Here is a 19530-nt window from a genome sequence, read left to right on the forward strand (position 1 = left end):
CTGTATCTGGTGCTCCTGGTGTGGCCTCCTTTATATCAGTGAGACCCAACGTAGATTGGGAGACTGCTTTGCTAGACAACTTCACTCTGTCCGCCTCAAAAAGCGGGATCTCCTGGAGGTCACCCATTTCAATTCTTATCCCATTCCCATTCTGACATGTCAGTCTATGGCCTCCTCTACTGCTACAATGATGCCACACTCAGGTTGGAGGAGCAACATGCCATATTCCATCTGGGTAGCCTCCAACCTGATATCATGAACATGGATTTGTTCAAGCTTCCAGTAACTGCCCACCCATCCCCTCCACCATTCCCCATTCCTGTTTCTCTCTCTCAAGTTATATCCTTACTTGCCCATCACTTCCCTCTGGTGCTCTTCCCCCTTCCCTTTCTTCCACGGTCTTCTGTCTTCTCATAACAGGTTCTCCCTTCTCCAGCCCTTTATCTCTTGAACCAATCAACTTCTCAGCTCTTTACTTCACGGCTCCCCCTCTCCTGGTTTCACCTATCACCTACCACCTTGTACTTCTTTCCCCCACCTTCTTAGTCTGACCTCTCTTCCTTTCCAATCCTGATGAAGGGTCTTGGCCTGAAACATTGACTATTTATTCTTTTCCGTGGATGCTGCCTGGCTTGCAGTGATCCTTTACCAGTTTGTGTGTGTTGCTGTGCCATTCATTCCTGATTTATCCAATACAGTATATCTGGTTACACGATACCTCTTATTTCCTGTCTAAAGTAATTCAATTGTAACAAATCACAGCAGAAAGTTGATTTACCACCTCATGCTTCAAACTATTAGACATTAGAATTCAAAGCTGGTCTTGTTAACGACTACAACATGTTAAGAATGGTGGGGGGGGGGTGCGGGAATCCTACCGTCATCTGACAATCCGACTCTATAATGCAAAGAATTCTAAATTTCAAAACATTTTAAAGAACTGCTTGAGATCTCTTCTTGAAATTTTCCCTATATCACCACCTTAAAAGTATGGTGAATTACTTGATGTAATACTATATTATTTTACTCTGTTCACTCATCACACAAAACACATCTCATGAGAACAAGTCAATATGTTGTGGTTGGCCTGCAGCCACTCATAATAGCCAAGCTTTACCATGCACATATATAGTCAATTTAAAGATACAAGTACATTTAGGCCTTGTGTTTTCACTCAAAGATGAAGAAAAACGACGAATGACACTACACATATATAATATGGATTTGAGAGGCAGAGGTGCTTTGGGGTCATCTTACAGTACATTGAAGCAGTAGTATCATAGGATTGAGGATGTACAGTAGTTGTAGCATTACAACTTTATACAGTAAACCTTCATGATAATGAGGATACATTCATTTACCATAGGGAACATTCATGGAGGTATGCACATATATGACATTTTTCCATGTACTACTATGTCGACTCAGGCCTAGGGGGCCGGCGTCAGGCACGATGACGGACTTTCCACTTCTCCCTCAGTGCGTTCATGTACTTTTTGATTATTATCAATAGAATTTTGAAAAAAACGCTTACCATTTGTTTGATGGTAGGAAGTTGAAATACCATTCAAACAAATTTCTGAAGGATGTTGGGATAAAAAAAGGCAAGAGATTGATTTATAAATGAACATGTAGACTAGCAGCAGGAGTAGGCTACTTGACCTTTCGAACCTGCTCTGTCATACAGAAGATCATGTTTGATCTGACTGTTACCTCAGCTCAGCACTTCCATCTGCTAATATTAAACAAACCTTCTTATCAAGTATCAACATTCCTGTCACTTTTCTTTAAAATTCTTAGTATTTTACAGAGGACTTTATTAATATTAGAAGCATTTGTTTTGCCTTGTAATTAAATTTCTCAGATTGTAATACATGATTAGATTAGCTTTAACACTAACAATAAACTCAAATTTCCAATCTGTTGTTGATTCGACATTTGCAAATTTTAAGATAATCACCCCTAAATGGTGATTTTAATGATACATTGGATATATATAATATCCCAATAATTTTTACCTCCCTCCCAGTAAACCTCATAGCATGGAACTCCTGTCTTGATATATAGAGAGCAGAGTTGATTGACTTGTTTTATGGGGTTTCTTTGTTACTTTTTGTAATGATACTTAGTGGCAAAGTTCAATAAGTGTTACTCAGCCAATAGGTATTGACTAGTGGAATTTCTTATGTTGTTAAGGTGGTGACTTCAGGGCATTTAAACATTAAGTGCTTTCTACTGTTAATGGTCCTCTTATAATGGCACAAGGGGTTTAAAAAAGTCTGCACACGAATCATAGGATAAAATCAGGTGCATTCACTGAGTAAGTGGAGAGGGATGTTTGGAGTGGGTTACATGACTTCCTAAGTGATTAAAGGTGAAAGGGCCTAATAACCGAACAGTTGCAATGCGGTGATCCATACATTAAAATTGGGATAAATATCAAGACCAAAGAAAATTTACATTAACTTGCTGTTAACTCAGGTTTGTCACTGGTAAGAAAAATTGATAAAGTGTTTATTATCAGGCTGTCATTACCAACAGATTTTTGAAGAAAAACTTTTTCACGCAGAGAGTGGTGGATATGTGGAATGCTCTGCCCCAGAAGGCAGTGGAGGCCAAGTCTTTGGATGTTTTCAAGAAAGACATGGATAGAGCTCTTAAAGATAGCGGAATCAAAGGTTATGAGGATAAGGCAGGAACTGGATACTGATTGTGGATGATCAGCCATGATCACAGTGAATGGCGGTGCTGGCTCAAAGGGCCGAATGGCCTACTCCTGCACCTATTGTCTATCTAAGAGTAGTCAAACACTAGTTCTCATGTTACTTTCCAGAGTGGGATTCAAATAATAAATGTTAAGCTTTCTTGTGCAATGTCATTATCTTACATATTATCCACATTTATACTGATCTATCAAATTCTTGATACTTTCAGTAGTTTTATTTGCATATAAATTTTGAAAATGGCATCGTTAGAAATTGAATATTTTTGTAATTCAATAATTTGTAATAATTTTATGCTATTGTTTGCTTAATATAGATTGTAATTTCATTTAATGCATGTACTAAAGGATTTTTAACTCTTTTTAATGTATAGTTTGCTATTTGGTTAAAAATGTTTCATAAACCACTTCCACCTTGACAGTTCATTACATAGATAGAGGTTTGACATTTAAACTTGTACAGTTGCAGAATACTAATTGTGATCATTAACTGGATACATGAAAAGTCTTAACCACTCCGCTTTAGACGCCCACATAATCAATTGGGTGCATCGAAGAATGGGGATAGCTTAGTGCTATGATAGCTTGAGAACGAAAAAAATTGCAGCATCGACTTCACAGTAAATGTTGAAAATTATTTCTATCAGTTAACTTATCTACATATCAAAAGACAGGAAGCTTGTAGGTGGAAAGAAACCTTTAAACTTCACAAGGAGAAATGAGGTTCCTATTGGCCAAATCTTTGTACCATTACTTGGCTATCTAAAATGGGTCTGTGTCAGCTAACTTCTAAATAAAATGTCTACATTTTAAGAGACTTTAGGTTTGATAAAAACATATCACAAGGTGTTTAAAATACCCTAAAGCAAAATACTTCAGATGATCAAAATCTCAAAAGGAAATATAAAACGTTGGAAAACACTGAGGGGAGAAATTCCCCCAGGGAGAAGAGGCCTGTGACAGTGTAGGAAATGATGGCTTCGGTTCCTTTGAGAAAGGGTTGGTAAAAGGTCTGATTGTCAACTAACACATTTTACCATTATGGTTTGATGAGAATATTAGGGTTGGATCTTAGCTAACAGGATTCTGGAAATTCAATAGGAAGTAAGTTAAAGAACATGAGTGGAACTGGAAAAAAAATGCTAAGATCAATAATAAGCCAGTGAAAAGACTTAGAGAGGGTGAAAGGCCTGTACCTGGGAATGAACAATTTGAGCATGAAAAAGGTGAACATGAAAGAGACTACTTTGTGGGCTCTGAAAGCTTCTGATCACTGAAGCAGACGTGGAGGTAAAGGAACTGAAGATCAGTGGGAGGAGGTTGAAATCTACGCTTAGTTTTAATTATTTTGGATCAAGGAAGGAAAGGTCAGAGGTTCTTTACTGTCAAGCCTTTTGTCATTAGATCGTTTCTTTCTTTCACTCTATCTGTTCACATTCCCGCTACCACAACCACAGCCCCAAATTTTTCCCGAATGTGTTTAGCTGTTACAACTTTACTGTTAATTCCGTATGGTTCAAAGATAATCGAAATGAAACTAACTTTTTTTTCTCTGTCTTCAGGTGTTGCCTGACGTGCTACTTTCAACACCTTCCTTGTATCTAAAATTCCCACCCGCGCCGTACGTGAATTTAAGTCATGAGACAGAATGTACTGCTGCAGTGGTTAGAACTTTAAATACTGACATTAAAAAAAACGGTTCGCAGTGAAAATAAACCACATTTTATATTAAATGGCCTTGCAATGCGGACATTTCAAGATTGTTTTCTGCACAGACCGCATGTTGGAAATGCGTCCCTAAAGCAATACTGATGTGACGACTAAAGTATTAACAATAAGCAAGTGAACACCGCCGCTTTGTGGGTTGAAGGAAGCAGTCTCATTTTTGTTATATTAAATCTAGCGAAGTGCTATACACAATAGTCTTTAAAGAAAACTGCTAGTTTAAATTGATAACTTCAATATCAAAAGTCCTCTCCAATGTGAGTATTTACATATGATTCAGTTTGTAAAGTTTTATTTTACACACCGTTTGTTTCTGTTCTGCGGTTTACAGTCAAGGAAGGGGAAATAAATGAAAATACCTCAGCGCGTTCTTGCTGAAATGATAATTTTCCACAAACCATTTCATAGAATACGTTGCTTGCCCAAGGTTATCGTTAAACGATATGAAACGAGATGCGTCTACTTTTCGTCCAAAGAATTAAAAATAATACAATCCAAACATGCATGAAACGCCAGAAACTCGTTTTAGTAATAGAAAAAGCATGCAAAAACAAATCTTGGTGGATATCATAAATAAAAACAGAATGCGGAAAGCACTCAACAGGTAAGGCAGCACCCGTGGAGACAGGAAAAAAGTTTAACTTGGCTTTTCATCAGAATCCTTTCAATCGGAGACGATAAAAGATATTCAGGCCGGAAGATGAATTATTTCTTTCGCCACAGAGCATGTCTGTGTCTTTCCAGTAGTTTTTTTTTCAAATTATTTCAGTGGCTGACTTTAAAATGATATTATATTCTCTACTGTTTTCCTCCACAGGCAGAGCGAATAGAATATTGGGAAGTGGGTGGGAGCAACCGCTTCCAGTCTGTCGAATGTAAACAAGGCACAGGCCCGCCTGACACATGAGGAGGACCCAGAGAGACTAGCAATTGGATCTTTTCGACCCGTGAACCAGGGCCTCCGGCCCAGCGCCACCCACCTGAATGGACGAGCCGACAGGATGAAGGGGACAGGGTCAGACCGCCAGCAGCAGTAGTTGGCATCGCTTACCTCGGTGGTCTACGACTGCATCCTGGCGGATGGGGGGCATGGGACGCCTTAATCCACGTTCTGCGTGGCACTGGCAGCTCTCTTCAGTGTTCAAGGCTTTATTATTCCCTCCTGTATCAAAGCCATTTTCCTCCTCTCTTGCACATTTAAAGCGACGGCCCGAGTCCTTTCTGACGTGACATTTTAAAACAAATAAATAATCATATTCACTATAAATCGCCCGCTTTCTTCAAGTCTAACACATCTATATTCCTACTCTGAACAACTTTTTTGAAGTGACTTATGTCACAACAACAAACAAATCGCCGCTGTTTTCCTTCTAATGATTCTCTCTCTCTCTTTCTCCCTCCCTCTCCTTACGAGCGGTTTCTATGGTGACAGGACGCCCATCGGTGGTTGAGCTCTCGCGAGAGAACCCGTGAGGGCGGCCGCGGAGTCAATAGCAACGGTACACGGCAACGGGCACAAACACAACGATGGCGGCGGCGCAGGAGGACAGTACCTACTACCTGCAGCGTATCCTTTCGGGCGCGAACCCTTTGCTGTTGTTGTTGTTGTTATTACTGTTGTTTAAAGACGCGCGCGGGGAAGGCTTTGGAAGATATAAACGCATCTCCCCGCTGGGGACTCGGTTTACGATCTCCGAGGGCCGCTCGTGCGCTGGAGCCTTTCCAGTGCCCGGGGGCGGGGGAGCGTTTGGAATGCCGATCCGTTTGGAACGCTGCATTACAGCGGGTCCGCCCGAGGCGGGTCGGTGAGACCATCTCGGGCATTCATGGCCAATGCTGTACGGCTACTCCCTAAGAAAGCATCATTGCAAATGTTCTCAAAATCCCCCCGCCACACTATCTCGATACCGGTAATCACCCAAAGTTTCAGGCACTTTTCACCCAGTCCATTCATTTTGTGCCTGGCAGTGGGTGCTCGCTCGTAAGTTTGGAAGGAGAACTGTGGTATTTGGCTGTGTGGTGCCAGTGCACCGGCACTCGTTGTCAAGGCAGTCATTCCTGACTAATGTGTTGGATGCCAACTGAAAATCTGGCATCCTTGAATCCATACCGTCAACAACTTTCAAATTACTGTCTACAAATTAACCACGGGAAATGGCATTTTGTAAAGATGCTTGGACGTGCTTTGGCAAATGAGAATAAATGATTGGAAACTAAGACCTGTGGTGATAAAGTTAAACTAATTGCAGGGTGACATAATGTGAAATTTGTGCCAATGAAATAATAGAGTACTTTACAAAGACATCTTTGTGGAAATAAGTAGAAAAATGAATACACAAAATCTGAGATTGTTGCACCAGTGCATGCATCCGAAGTAATTTTGTATGTAAACATGAGGAAATCTGCAGATGCTGGAATTTCAAGCAACACACATAAAAGTTGCTGGTGAATGCAGCAGTCCAGGCAGCATCTCTAGGAAGAGGTACAGTCGATGTTTCGGGCCGAGATCTTTCGTCAGGACTAACTGAAAGAAGAGCTAGTAAGTGATTTTGTAAAAGCTAGTAAGAAATCTCTTACTAGCTCTTCTTTCAGTTAGTCCTGACGAAGGGTCTCGGCCTGAAACATGGACTGTATCTCTTCCTAGAGATGCTGCCTGGCCTGCTACGTTCACTAATAATTTGGTATGTATTCGGTCCAAAGCCTGATGTGAAGTGAAGTAGTCCAAAAGACATGAACGTGGGATGGACTTGGATATCAGCCTTGTTCACTGAACATGCTTTGTGTGTGCATCAGCAATAAAGTTTAGATTTGAATGATGTATGGAGTTCTGGTTCACACCTATGCATAATGAAGAGGCAAGGGAGTAAAATGACAAAAGGAATCATTTGAATTATGGAGGGATGATATCTCTGTTCAAACATTGAACGAGAAGGTTAATAGAGGTCATTGAGGTTGTGAAAGAATATTATAAGGTTGACATTGATGAAAATGGATTTAGTGCTTTGTTGACATGTAAACATTCGTGGGGCAGTCCATGTAATCTATAACAATTCCATCTATGTAAAGGTTGATTAGAATATGAAATTTTTTGCCATGATAAACATTAAGGAAAATGCAGCAACTCTTTGATTTATGAAAGGGATGAGTGCCTGAAATTGTGTCATTATGCAAAATTCTGTAAATCAAAAAAAAAATGGAGTGATTGCATCACAAACAAGAGAAAATCTGCAGATAGTGGAAATCCAAGCAACACACAAAATGCTGAAGGGACTCAGCAGGCCAGGGAGCATATATGGAAAAGAGTGAATAGTCAACATCATCAGGGAACCGCATCCCTGGTAGGGTTCCAGGCTGATGGGGAAGTACGGACATGCACAAAATGGAAGGGATACGGGTGAGGGCAGCGTTGATGGTGGAGGAAGGGAAGTCCCTTTCTTTGAAGGACGGGCACATCTTCTTAGTTCTGGAATGAAAAGCCTCATCTTGAGAGCAGATGTAGTGGAGAGAGAGGAATTGAAAGAAGGGGATGGCGTTTTTACACGTAACTGGATGGGAAGAGGTATAGTCCATGTAGCTGTAAGACTCATTGGATTTATAGAAGATATCAGTAGATAAGCTGTCTTCAGAGATAGAGCCAGAGAGATCAAGAAAGGGGAGGGAGGTGTCGGAAATGAACCAGGTAAATTTGAGGGCAGGGTGGAAGTTGGAAGCAAAGCTGACGAGCTCAGCATGGGTGCAGGTAGCAGCACCAATGCAGTTGTCGCTGTAGTGTAGGAAAAGTTGGGAACTGTTACCGGTTCAGTTTGGAACATAGGCTGTTCCGCTTTGCCGACAAAAAGGCAGGCAGAGCTGGGACCCATGCGAGTGCACAAGGCTACACCTTTTGTTTGAAGGAAGTGGGAGGAGCCGAAGGAGAAATTATTGAGAGTGAGGACCAGCTCCGCCTGACAAAGGAGAGTGGTAGTGGAGGGGAATTGGTTGCATCCCATGTCCAGAAAGAAATAGTGAGCTTTGAGGCCTTCCTGATGGGGGAACGGAGGAAAATAGGGACAGAACATCCATAGTGAAAATAAGATAATCAGGGCCAGGGAACTTGAAATCATTGTAAAGATCAAGAGAGTAAAATGTCACGGCTATAGACAGGAAGGGACTGAATCAGTGGGGATAAAACTGATTTGAGATATGCAGATATAAGTTTGATAGGGCAGGAACATGCAGAAACAATGGGTCTACCTAGACCAGCAGGAGGAACTCAGTAGGCCAGGCAGCATCTATGGAAAGGAGTAAAGAGTCAAAGTTTTGAGACAAGACCCTTCATCAGGACTGGAGAAAAAAGTCTCTGCACACTAATCCTAACCTCACCATCAAACCCGTAGAAAAGGGGGGGGGGTTGCTGAAGTGGTCTGGCGGACTCACCTGTACCTTGCTGAAGCAAGGCGACAACTGTCAGACATCTTCTCTGACTTTCCCCTTGAACAGTACCCCACTAAAGAGCACCAGGCCATTGTCTCCCAAACCATCACTGACTTTATTAACGCAAAGTTAGTCCTGACGAAGGGTCTCGGCCTGAAACGTCGACTGCGCCTCTTCCTATAGATGCTGCTTGGCCTGCTGCGTTCACCAGCAACTTTGATGTATGTTGACTGACTTTATTAACTCAGGGGTTCTCTTATCCAAGCCACCAATGTCATAGTCCCCTCACCCCGCACCTCCTGTTACTACCTCCTACCCAAGATCCACTATGGAAGAAATGGAAGGAGGATGGGCACCAGGTGGAGGTGATAGGCAGGTGAGATGCCAGGGTGGGGCAATTGAAGAAGATGGAAGGGCATAAGGGAAAAAATTACCAGTAGTTGGGTAAACTGATGTTCATACCATCAAGTTGGAGGCTACCTAGGTGGAATATGAGGTGTTACTCTTCCAACCTGAGAGAGACCTCATTATCGCGGAAGAGGAGGTCATGAACCAAAATGATGGAACAGGAATGGGGATAGGAATTAAAATGATTGGCCACCGGAAATTCCGCTTTTTGCAGTTGGAGTGTAGGTGCTGGACAAAGTGATCTCCCAATCTACGTTGGGTCTCACAATATAGGGGAGGCAGCACAGGGAGCACCAGATACAGTTGACAATCCCAACCAATATAGGGGTGAAGTGTTGCCTCACCAGGAGGGACTGTTTAGGGCCCTGACTGGAGGTGAAGGAGGAGGTGAATGGGTTTGTGCAGCATTTTTGCTGCTTGCAGGGGTAAGTGCCAGGAATGAGATTATTAGGGAAGGATAAATGGACAAGGGAAACATGGAGGGAGTGATTCCTGTGGAAAGTGGGGGAGGCATCTCAGCATCGACAAGTAGAGTCAAAGGATCAGTTTCCATGCTGTACATTTCTATGATTCTATGTCTGTCTAGGTACCATATCCGATGCGGACTTTGGTGACCGTGGTTTTCCATATAGATCTATCCTTCGTTTTTTGGATGACTTCCATTTCCTCGATGTGTAGCCACCTGGCTATGCTTTTGATGTACATAAGCCGAGGTCTTCCTCTAGGTTTGCTCCCCTCAATCTTTTCAGAGAGTATGAGTTTTTCTAGTTCATCTTTCCGCATGATGTGTCCTAGGAATCTGAGTTGTCTTTCTCTTATTGTTGGTATGAGTGATCTAACTGCTTGGGCTCTTCTGAGAACTTCTTCATTTGATGTGTGTGTGGTCCATGATATTTTTAACATTCTCCTGTAGAACCATAATTCAGCTGCTTCTAGTCTCTTTTCCATTGCTGGAGAAATCGTCCAGCATTCACTTCCATAAGTCAGGATAGAATAAATGTAGCACTGCAGTATTCTGTTTTTAGTGTACGTGCTCATCTTTCTGTCTGTTAATATGGTCTTCATTTTTTGGAAAGCTTCTTTTGCCATTGCTATTCTGTATTTGATATCTGTGTCGCACCTGCCATTACTTGTTATTAGGCTGACAAGATATTTGAATTTGTTGGCTTGTTTGATGTTTGTATTTCCGATCTTGATCTCGCATTGTGGGATGTTTGTCTTTCTGGAGATGACCATGCTTTCTGTCTTCTTGGTATTGATTGAGAGGCCTCTGCGATTACTTTCTGCTGCCACTATAGTGAGTAGTTCTTGAAGTTTTGTTTCTGAGTCAGCTATTAGTACGATGTCATCAGCATATCTGATGTTATTTATATTATGGCCTCCAATTGTGAATCCTTTGATGTCTTTGATACTTCTCAAGATATTTTCGCTATACAGGTTGAATAAGTCTGGTGAAAAGACACAACCTTGCCTGACTCCTCTCATGATATTCACATACTCACTCACTTCTCCTTCTATTCTGATGGATGCTGTCTGGTCCCAGAATAAGTTTCTTAAGAAACATATATCTTTCCCATCTATGTCAAGATTTTGAAGCATTTCCAGAAGATCTTGCTGTTTGACAGTGTCAAAAGCTTTTGTATAGTCAGAGAAACATAAGTAGATGTCTTTTTGTACCTGGATGGCTTGTACACAGATCATCCGTAGCATGAAAATTGCATTTCTGGTTCCAGTGTTTTCCACAAAGCCACATTGCTCTTTACTGATTTCTGGTTTTATACAGCGTTTTGCTCTCATCATGATTACTCTGAGAATAATTTTTTCCACGTGGCTCATCAGGCTTATTGTACGATGTAACTCACATTCTGTTGCTCCCTCTTTCTTTGTAAGTGTGATGAACACTGATTTACTTAAATCATCAGGTATCTCCCCATGATCATAGATTTCATTTGCTATTTCTGTTATTTTCTCAATTCCAAAATCTTCTAAGGCCAGTATCATTTCAACAGCGATGTTGTCTGGATCAGTTGCTCTGTTATGTTTTGTTTTATTTACGGCTGCTCAAATTTCTGATTTTAGAATGCCAGGTCCTTCAAGATTCTTCTTTATGTTCGGTTTTTCTCCTCTTTGGTCTTTCAAAAAGTTCTTTTATATATTCTGTCCATCTGTTTAGGATTTCCTCTTTGTTCATAATTAAGCTGCTATCTTTTGCCTTGATGCATCCACTTGCTGAGCAAGGTCATTTCCCTGTTAGTTCTTTAATCTTATTGTGCATCAACTTTGTTCCAGAGTTATGAGTTTGTAGCATTTCTATCTCTGAGCATTTCTCATTTAGCCATCTGTCTTTAGCGTCTCTGCATTTTCTTTTTATTGTCTTATCATGTTGTTTGTATTCTTCGCTGTCTCTTAGTTTGATGGTCTGTTTTTGATGCATCAATTGTATTATATCTTCAGTTATCCATTTCTTCTAACTTTTCCGTTCTTTTCATGGGATGGTTTCTTTTGCAGCTACAACCATGGATTCCTTCAGTATGTCTGTTATTGATTGTTATGCAGTCGATTTGATTTTTGTTGTTCCCATCTGGGCTTCTCCATGCCCATTTCCTTCTTGGATGTTATTTAAACCAAGTGTTGGTGATTATCTGATTGTTTGTTTTACACCATGATATAAGCTTTTCTCCTCTTTCATTTCTTTCTCCCAATCCTTGGTCTCCAACAATATGAACTTCTCTTCCCTCACCAACTTTTGCATTGAAGTCGCCCATGACTATGATGGCTTCTTGTGATTTGCATTCTTCTAGTGCTTTGTCTAGGGAGTGGTAGAGGCATCAATTTCTTCCTCTGAGCTTGCCATTGTGGGTGCATGCACTTGGATGATAGAGATGTTGTTTTGTTCTCCTTTTAGTTTGATTAGCATCATTCTGTCTGAGATATGCCAGTAGGCAGGCTCTTGGATGTTTCTTTGTCTGAGATGATTGCAACACCCTTTTCAAGTTTATCTCCACCAGAGTATATCATCCTGTAGTCATCTGATTGGAATACTCCAGTGCCTTTCCATCTTATTTCATTTAGGCCTAGGATGCTGACTTCCAGCCTCTTCATTTCTAACTTCCCAGCTTGGTGCAGGGTTTGAACATTCCAAGTGGCAATTTGCAGTCTCTTGTTCTTGCAGACAGTAGCGGTATGACGATCTGGGCTCACCTGTCTGTTTACATGATATCCCGTACCGAGTGAGGTGTCAGCACTATTTGGAAGTGGGCTGCCATTTACGCTGTTGTCTTTTACATTTGTGTATGTATTAACTATGGTTGTACTAGGGATAAAATACAAGAAGTAGCTTCCTCTTGCTTGCTTCCGATGCAGTGTCTTTACAAGATGGGTGACCCTGAACATTGTCCTATTAAAAGGATCTACTGCTCAGTGTCTGAGAAGCAGAAACCATCGATTGTGTTACTCACAACTTGCCTTCTGCTTCATCCACCACCTGCATTCCGTGGCTTCACTGTAACCCAAGTAGGGAGGCTAACCGGTGCTACACCTTACCTAAGGGTGACCTGGAGGTAGCTGTGGTTAATGGTAACCTCATTACCCAAAGCAAATGCTCCACAGCCGGATGTAGTTTATCCTCATACCCATGATTCTATAGAACTACAAAACCTCTAGAATTCCCCTGTTTCCATACATTAAAGGATAGTCTCCCAAGAAGCTCTAAGTAATCTAAAATAAAAATCCTGAGAGTGAAATTCTGAATTGAAGAATCAGTGCAGTGAAGCATGAAAGAAGGCTATTCAGCCTGTCAAGTCAGCACAGGCTCTATGTTAGAGTGATGCAGCTAGTCCCACATCCTGTCTTGCTCCATTCATTACTCTGCAAATTCTTTATTTTCATATTCTTATCCAGATTTTTCTTGACAGCTGCAACTGAATTTACTTTCATTACTACTCTAGCAGAGCATTCCACACATAAAACTTCTAGTTGTCTAGAATCACTTCCCCTTGTGTCACTTCTGACTCTTTCTGCCATTCATCCTCAATCTGTATCTCCTAGCTGTTGACTTCTTCACCAAATGAAATATTTTCTCCCCATCTATTGTGGTCAGACCCCAGATGGTTTCAAAAACTTCTAATAGATTTTCTTGCAGTCTCCTCTTTTCCCAGAATAACTTGAGCTTCTCCAGTCTGTCGCATAAATCATGTCCATCATCCATGGAATTTTTTTGTAAATGTATTCTTTCCCCTTACCAAAGCCCATTGTTACTAGTGTGTGGTGCCCAGGACTGGTTGCAATATATAAAGTGTAGCCAAGCCATTGTTTTTATTGGTTAACTTTTTTTGTCCTTGTACTCTATGCCTGTATTTATGCAATCTAAGATATTGTATGCTTTTGAAATAACTTTTCAACCTGTTCAACTACTTTCAGCAGACTATGTACATATGCACCAAGATCTCCATAAGTAATAAACTATAGATAACTGGAAATCTGAAATAACAAACAGAAACTGCTGTAAATAATCAGCAGATTTGAAAACATAGAAAATAGGTGCAGGAGTAGGCCATTCGGCCCTTCGAGCCTGAACCGCCATTTATTATGATCATGGCTGATCATCCAACTCAGAACCCCGCCCCAGCCTTCCCTCCATACCCCCTGATCCCCGTAGCCACAAGGGCCATATCTAACTCCCTCTTAAATATAGCCAATGAACTGGCCTCAACTGTTTCCTGTGGCAGAGAATTCCACAGATTCACCACTCTCTGTGTGAAGAAGTTTTTCCTTATCTCGGTCCTAAAAGGCTTCCCCTTTATCCTCAAACTGTGACCCCTCGTTCTGGACTTCCCCAACATCGGGAACAATCTTCCTGCATCTTGCCTGTCCAATCCCTTTAGGATTTTATACGTTGCAATCAGATCCCCCCTCAATCTTCTAAATTCCAGTGAGTACAAGCCCAGTTCATCCAGTCTTTCTTCATATGAAAGTCCTGCCATCCCAGGAATCAATCTGGTGAACCTTCTTTGCACTCCCTCTATCGCAAGGATGTCCTTCCTCAGATTAGGGGACCAAAACTGCACACAATACTCCAGCTGTGGTCTCACCAAGGCCTTGTACAACTGCAGTAGTACCTCCCTGCTCCTGTACTCGAATCCTCTCGCTATAAATGCCAGCATACCATTTGCCTTTTTCACCGCCTGCTGTACCTGCATGCCCACTTTCAATGACTGGTGTATAATGACACCCAGGTCTCGTTGCACCTCCCCTTTTCCTAATCGGCCACCATTCAGATAAGAATCTGTTTTCCTATTTTTGCCACCAAAGTGGATAACTTCACATTTATCCACATTAAATTGCATCTGCCATGAATTTGCCCACTCACCCAACCTATCCAAGTCACTCTGCATCCTCTTAGCATCCTCCTCACAGCTAACACTGCCACCCAGCTTCGTGTCATCCGCAAACTTGGAGATGCTGCATTTAATTCCCTCATCCAAGTCATTAATATATATTGTAAACAACTGGGGTCCCAGCACTGAGCCTTGCGGTACCCCACTAGTCACTGCCTGCCATTCTGAAAAGGTCCCGTTTATTCCCACTCTTTGCTTCCTGTCTGCTAACCAATTCTCCATCCACATCAATACCTTACCCCCAATACCGTGTGCTTTAAGTTTGCACACTAATCTCCTGTGTGGGACCTTGTCAAAAGCCTTCTGAAAATCCAAATATACCACATCCACTGGTTCTCCCCTATCCACTCTACTAGTTACATCCTCAAAAAATTCTATGAGATTCATCAGACATGATTTTCCTTTCACAAATCCATGCTGACTTTGTCCGATGATTTCACCGCTTTCCAAATGTGCTGTTATCACATCTTTGATAACTGACTCCAGCAGTTTCCCCACCACCGACGTTAGGCTAACCGGTCTATAATTCCCCAGTTTCTCTCTCCCTCCTTTTTTAAAAAGTGGGGTTACATTAGCCACCCTCCAATCCTCAGGAACTAGTCCAGAATCTAACGAGTTTTGACAAATTATCACTAATGCATCCACTATTTCTTGGGCTACTTCCTTAAGCACTCTAGGATGCAGACCATCTGGCTGTGGGGATTTATCTGCCTTCAATCCCTTCAATTTACCTAACACCTCTTCCCTACTAACATGTATTTTGCTCAGTTCTTCCATCTCACTGGACCCTCTGTCCCCTACTATTTCTGGAAGATTATTTATGTCCTCCTTAGTGAAGACAGAACCAAAGTAATTATTCAATTGGTCTGCCATGTCCTTGCTCCCCATAATCAATTCACCTGTTTCTGTCTGCAGGGGACCTACATTTGTCTTTACCAGTCTTTTCCTTTTTACATATCTATAAAAGCTTTTACAGTCCGTTTTTATGTTCCCTGCCAGTTTTCTCTCATAATCTTTTTTCCCCTTCCTAATTAAGCCCTTTGTCCTCCTCTGCTGAACTCTGAATTTCTCCCAGTCCTCAGGTGAGCCACTTTCTCTGGCTAATTTGTATGCTTCTTCTTTGGAATTGATACTATCCCTAATTTCTCTTGTCAGCCACGGGTGCACTACCTTCCTTGATTTATTCTTTTGCCAAACTGGGATGAACAATTGTTGTAGTTCATCCATGCAATCTTTAAATGCTTGCCATTGCATATCCACCGTCAATCCTTTAAGTGTCATTTGCCAGTCTATCTTAGCTAATTCACGTCTCATACCTTCAAAGTTACCCCTCTTTAAGTTCAGAACCTTTGTTTCTGAATTAACTATGTCACTCTCCATATTAATGAAGAATTCCACCATATTATGGTCACTCTTACCCAAGGGGCCTCTCACGACAAGATTGCTAATTAACCCTTCCTCATTGCTCAAAACCCAGTCCAGAGTAGCCTGCTCTCTAGTTGGTTCCTCGACATGTTGGTTCAGAAAACCATCCCGCATACATTCCAAGAAATCCTCTTCCTCAGCACCTTTACCAATTTGGTTCACCCAATCTACATGTAGGTTGAAGTCACCCATTATAACTGCTGTTCCTTTATTGCACACATTTCTAATTTCCTGTTTAATACCATCTCCGACCTCACTACTACTGTTAGGTGGCCTGTACACAACTCCCACCAGCGTCTTCTACCCCTTAGTGTTACGCAGTTCTACCCATATTGATTCCACATCTTCCCGGCTTATGTCCTTCGTTTCTATTGCGTTAATCTCTTCTTTAACCAGCAACGCCACCCCACCTCCCCTTCCTTCCTGTCTATCCCTCCTGAATATTAAATATCCCTGAACGTTGAGCTCCCATCCTTGGTCACCCTGGAGCCATGTCTCTGTGATCCCAACTATATCATAATCATTAATAACAATCTGCACTTTCAATTCATCCACCTCATCCATCATTGGAAAGAAATAGTAGTTAATATTTCAGGCTGATAATCGTTTTAAGTAGGAAAAATTAGAAATCAGGCATATTTTAAAAATATAAGTGGAAGTAATTGTAAGTCATTTGTGTCCCACACTTACCTCACTATTCAATAACAACATGGATAATCTTCTATTTCAACACTATTTATTGCACTAATCCTATATCCATTCATTCAATAATATGCTATTGATCTATTTTTTAGATAAACTTAACAAATGAATCTCACAACCCTTATGTGTAGAGAATTCCAAAGATATCATCATACTTTTTATTTCTATCTTGAATAGCTGACTGAGGTCACCAGCTGATCTGTACTCAAAGAGCAAGGATTGAGCCTGGTTAATGTCATATGGAAAAGGGAGTGGTGTAAAGAACAAAAGAGAGAATTGTGATTGGGTGGAGACCAAGAGATGATGGTTTATAATAGATAAGACACAATCGTGAAGGTTTCTTCAGACCAGAGAGACACTTGCATCTATTTGATTTTACAACCTTTTTAAACCTGTGCTCTTTGTTTTATGTCTCCTCTTCGTACAAAAATGCAACACTTCATATTTTTCAGTGATAATTTTTAAACACCACTATCTTTATATCCATCAAGCTACCTACATCTTTTCAAGGTACTTTACAATACATTCCATAGCTCTTTATAATTTAAGCTTTTTTTCTCCCACATCTTTGAGTACTTAGTTGTGAAAGTGTCAGAAATGGGGGAATGACTGAAAGTTAAGGATCATTATTAAATAGGGTAACAAAGAGATTTCTTGTTATTTTTTCAGTGAAATAGGAAGAAAATGGATCAAAGCCAAATGGGGATAATAGTAAGACATTCCGTTTCCATGTACTGGAACCTCCACAATAACTCTAGCTTGAAAAGCGTTTATATTACAATAGTAGTTTGAATGTTAATACATGCATAACAACTTCCATATTATTTGCATATACAGGAAATAAATGTCGAAGACAATCATAATATCTAACTGATGTTGGTTTAGAGAACAGGATCCATAAAGTTGATGCGACTTTGCGTTACTTCTATAGACTCTGTGTCCATCTCCTGAGTAAATACATATGCTAACATTTTATTTAAAATCTCCCCCATCTGTTATGACTCCACACATGGATTACCATACTGATCTTCCAGAGGACCAATTTTGTCCCTTGCAATCCTTTTGCTCTTAACATATCTGTGAAATCCTTTAGAATTCTCCTTTACCTTGTCTGCTAGAGCAACTTCATGTCTTTTTTAGCTCTCCTGACTTCTTGCTTAAGTGTTTCTCTTGCATTTATTATACTTCATGAGTATCTAATTTGTTCCTACCTGCTTCTATCTGCTATGCACCTCCTTTTTTCTCTTAACCAGGGCCTCAATATCTCTTGACAACCAAGGTTCCCTATACTTGTTACCTTTACTTTTTATTCTGACAGGCACATACAAGCTTTGTACTCTCAAACTTTAGCTTTTGAAGGCCTCCCACTTACCAAGTACACCCTTGTCAGAAAACAGCCTGTCCCAATACCCTGTCTCATTTCCTGATAACAGATCCAGTATTGCACACTCTTGTTGGGACTTCCACATACTGATCAAGGAAACTTTCCTGAACATATTTGCTGAACTCTATCTCATCTAGTCCTTTTACAGTGTGGGAGTTCCAATCAATATGTGGAAAGTTAAAATTATCTACTATAACAACCGTATGTTTTCTGCAACAGTTTGAGATTGCTCTATAAATTTATTCCTCTAAATCCCATGAATTGTTGGGTGGTTTATAATATAGCTCCATTAACGTGGTCATATCTTTCTTTTTCCTGTTCCATCCAGAAAGCCTCACTAGACAGGTTCTCCAGTCTGTTCTGATGGAGCACTGCCATGACATTTTCCCTATCTAGTAATGCCATCCTTCCTCAAGTAACCCCTCCCACTCCGTCACATCTAAAATAATGGAACCCTGAATATTGAGCTGCCAGTCTTGCCCCTCCTGCAAGCAAGTCTCACCAAAAGCTACAATATCATGAGTGTTAATCCATGCCCTGAGCTCATCCGCCTTTCCAATGATACTTCTTGCATTGAAATATATGCAGCTCAGGACACTAGCCGCACCATGCTCAACCTTTTGATTCCTGACTTTGTCTGAGATCTTACCACATCTGCCTCCACAACCTCTCCACTTGCTGGTCTGGCACTCTGGTTCCCATCACCCTGCAACTCTAGTTTAAACCCCACTGTGCAGCATTTGCAAATCTTCCAGTATATTAGTCCCCTTCCAGTTCAGGTACAAACCATCTCTTCTGTACAGGTCTCACCTTTCCTGGAAGACAGTCCAATCATCCAAACATCTTATGCCCTCCCTCCTACACCAACTCCTTAGCCATATGTTAAATTGTATGATCTTCCTATTTCTGTCCTCACTATCACTTGGCACAGGTAGCAATCCTGAGATCACAACCCTGGAGATGCTGCCCTTTGACTTAGCATCTAACTCCCTGAACTCACTTTGAAGAACCTTGTCACTCGTCCTACCCATGTCATTGTTACGTACATGGGCCATGATCTTTGGCTGTTCACCCTCCTACTTAAGAATGCTGAAGACTCGATCCTAGATGTATGGAAACATACCATCTGGGAATCTTGTTCTCATCCACAGAACCTCCTTTCTGTTCCCCTCACTAACAAATCCCCTAACACCACAGCTCGCTCTTCTCCCCCCTTTCCTTCTGAGTTACAGAGCCAGACTCAGTGCCAGTGACCCAAACATTGCGACTTTCCTTGGTCAGGTCATCCCCCACAATAGTATTCAAAGTGATATACATGTTGTTGAGGGGGCTGGCCACAAGGGTACTCTGCCCTG

At 41.2% G+C, this 19530-nt stretch overlaps 2 protein-coding genes across 3 annotated transcripts in view; one reads left to right on the top strand and one right to left on the bottom strand.

The window, feature by feature from the left end:
- The window catches only part of ikzf2 (IKAROS family zinc finger 2), a 159022-nt gene extending 153196 nt beyond the window's left edge, over positions 1–5826 (bottom strand). Inside the window, exon 1 of the mRNA XM_063051571.1 lies at positions 5499–5826. The gene's annotated coding sequence lies outside the window, so the exon portion shown is untranslated. The remainder of the gene's footprint in view (positions 1–5498) is intronic.
- Positions 5827–5955: 129 nt separating this feature from the next.
- The window catches only part of LOC134348350 (sperm-associated antigen 16 protein), an 856325-nt gene continuing 842750 nt past the window's right edge, over positions 5956–19530 (top strand). For both annotated transcript variants that reach the window (XM_063051565.1, XM_063051566.1), the window contains exon 1: positions 5956–6014. In XM_063051565.1, coding sequence (XP_062907635.1) covers positions 5975–6014 — 40 coding nt within the window. In that variant the 5' untranslated portion in view covers positions 5956–5974. The remainder of the gene's footprint in view (positions 6015–19530) is intronic.

The sequence above is a fragment of the Mobula hypostoma genome, chromosome 6 (assembly GCF_963921235.1).
Source record: "Mobula hypostoma chromosome 6, sMobHyp1.1, whole genome shotgun sequence".
Classification (NCBI taxonomy): domain Eukaryota; kingdom Metazoa; phylum Chordata; class Chondrichthyes; order Myliobatiformes; family Myliobatidae; genus Mobula; species Mobula hypostoma.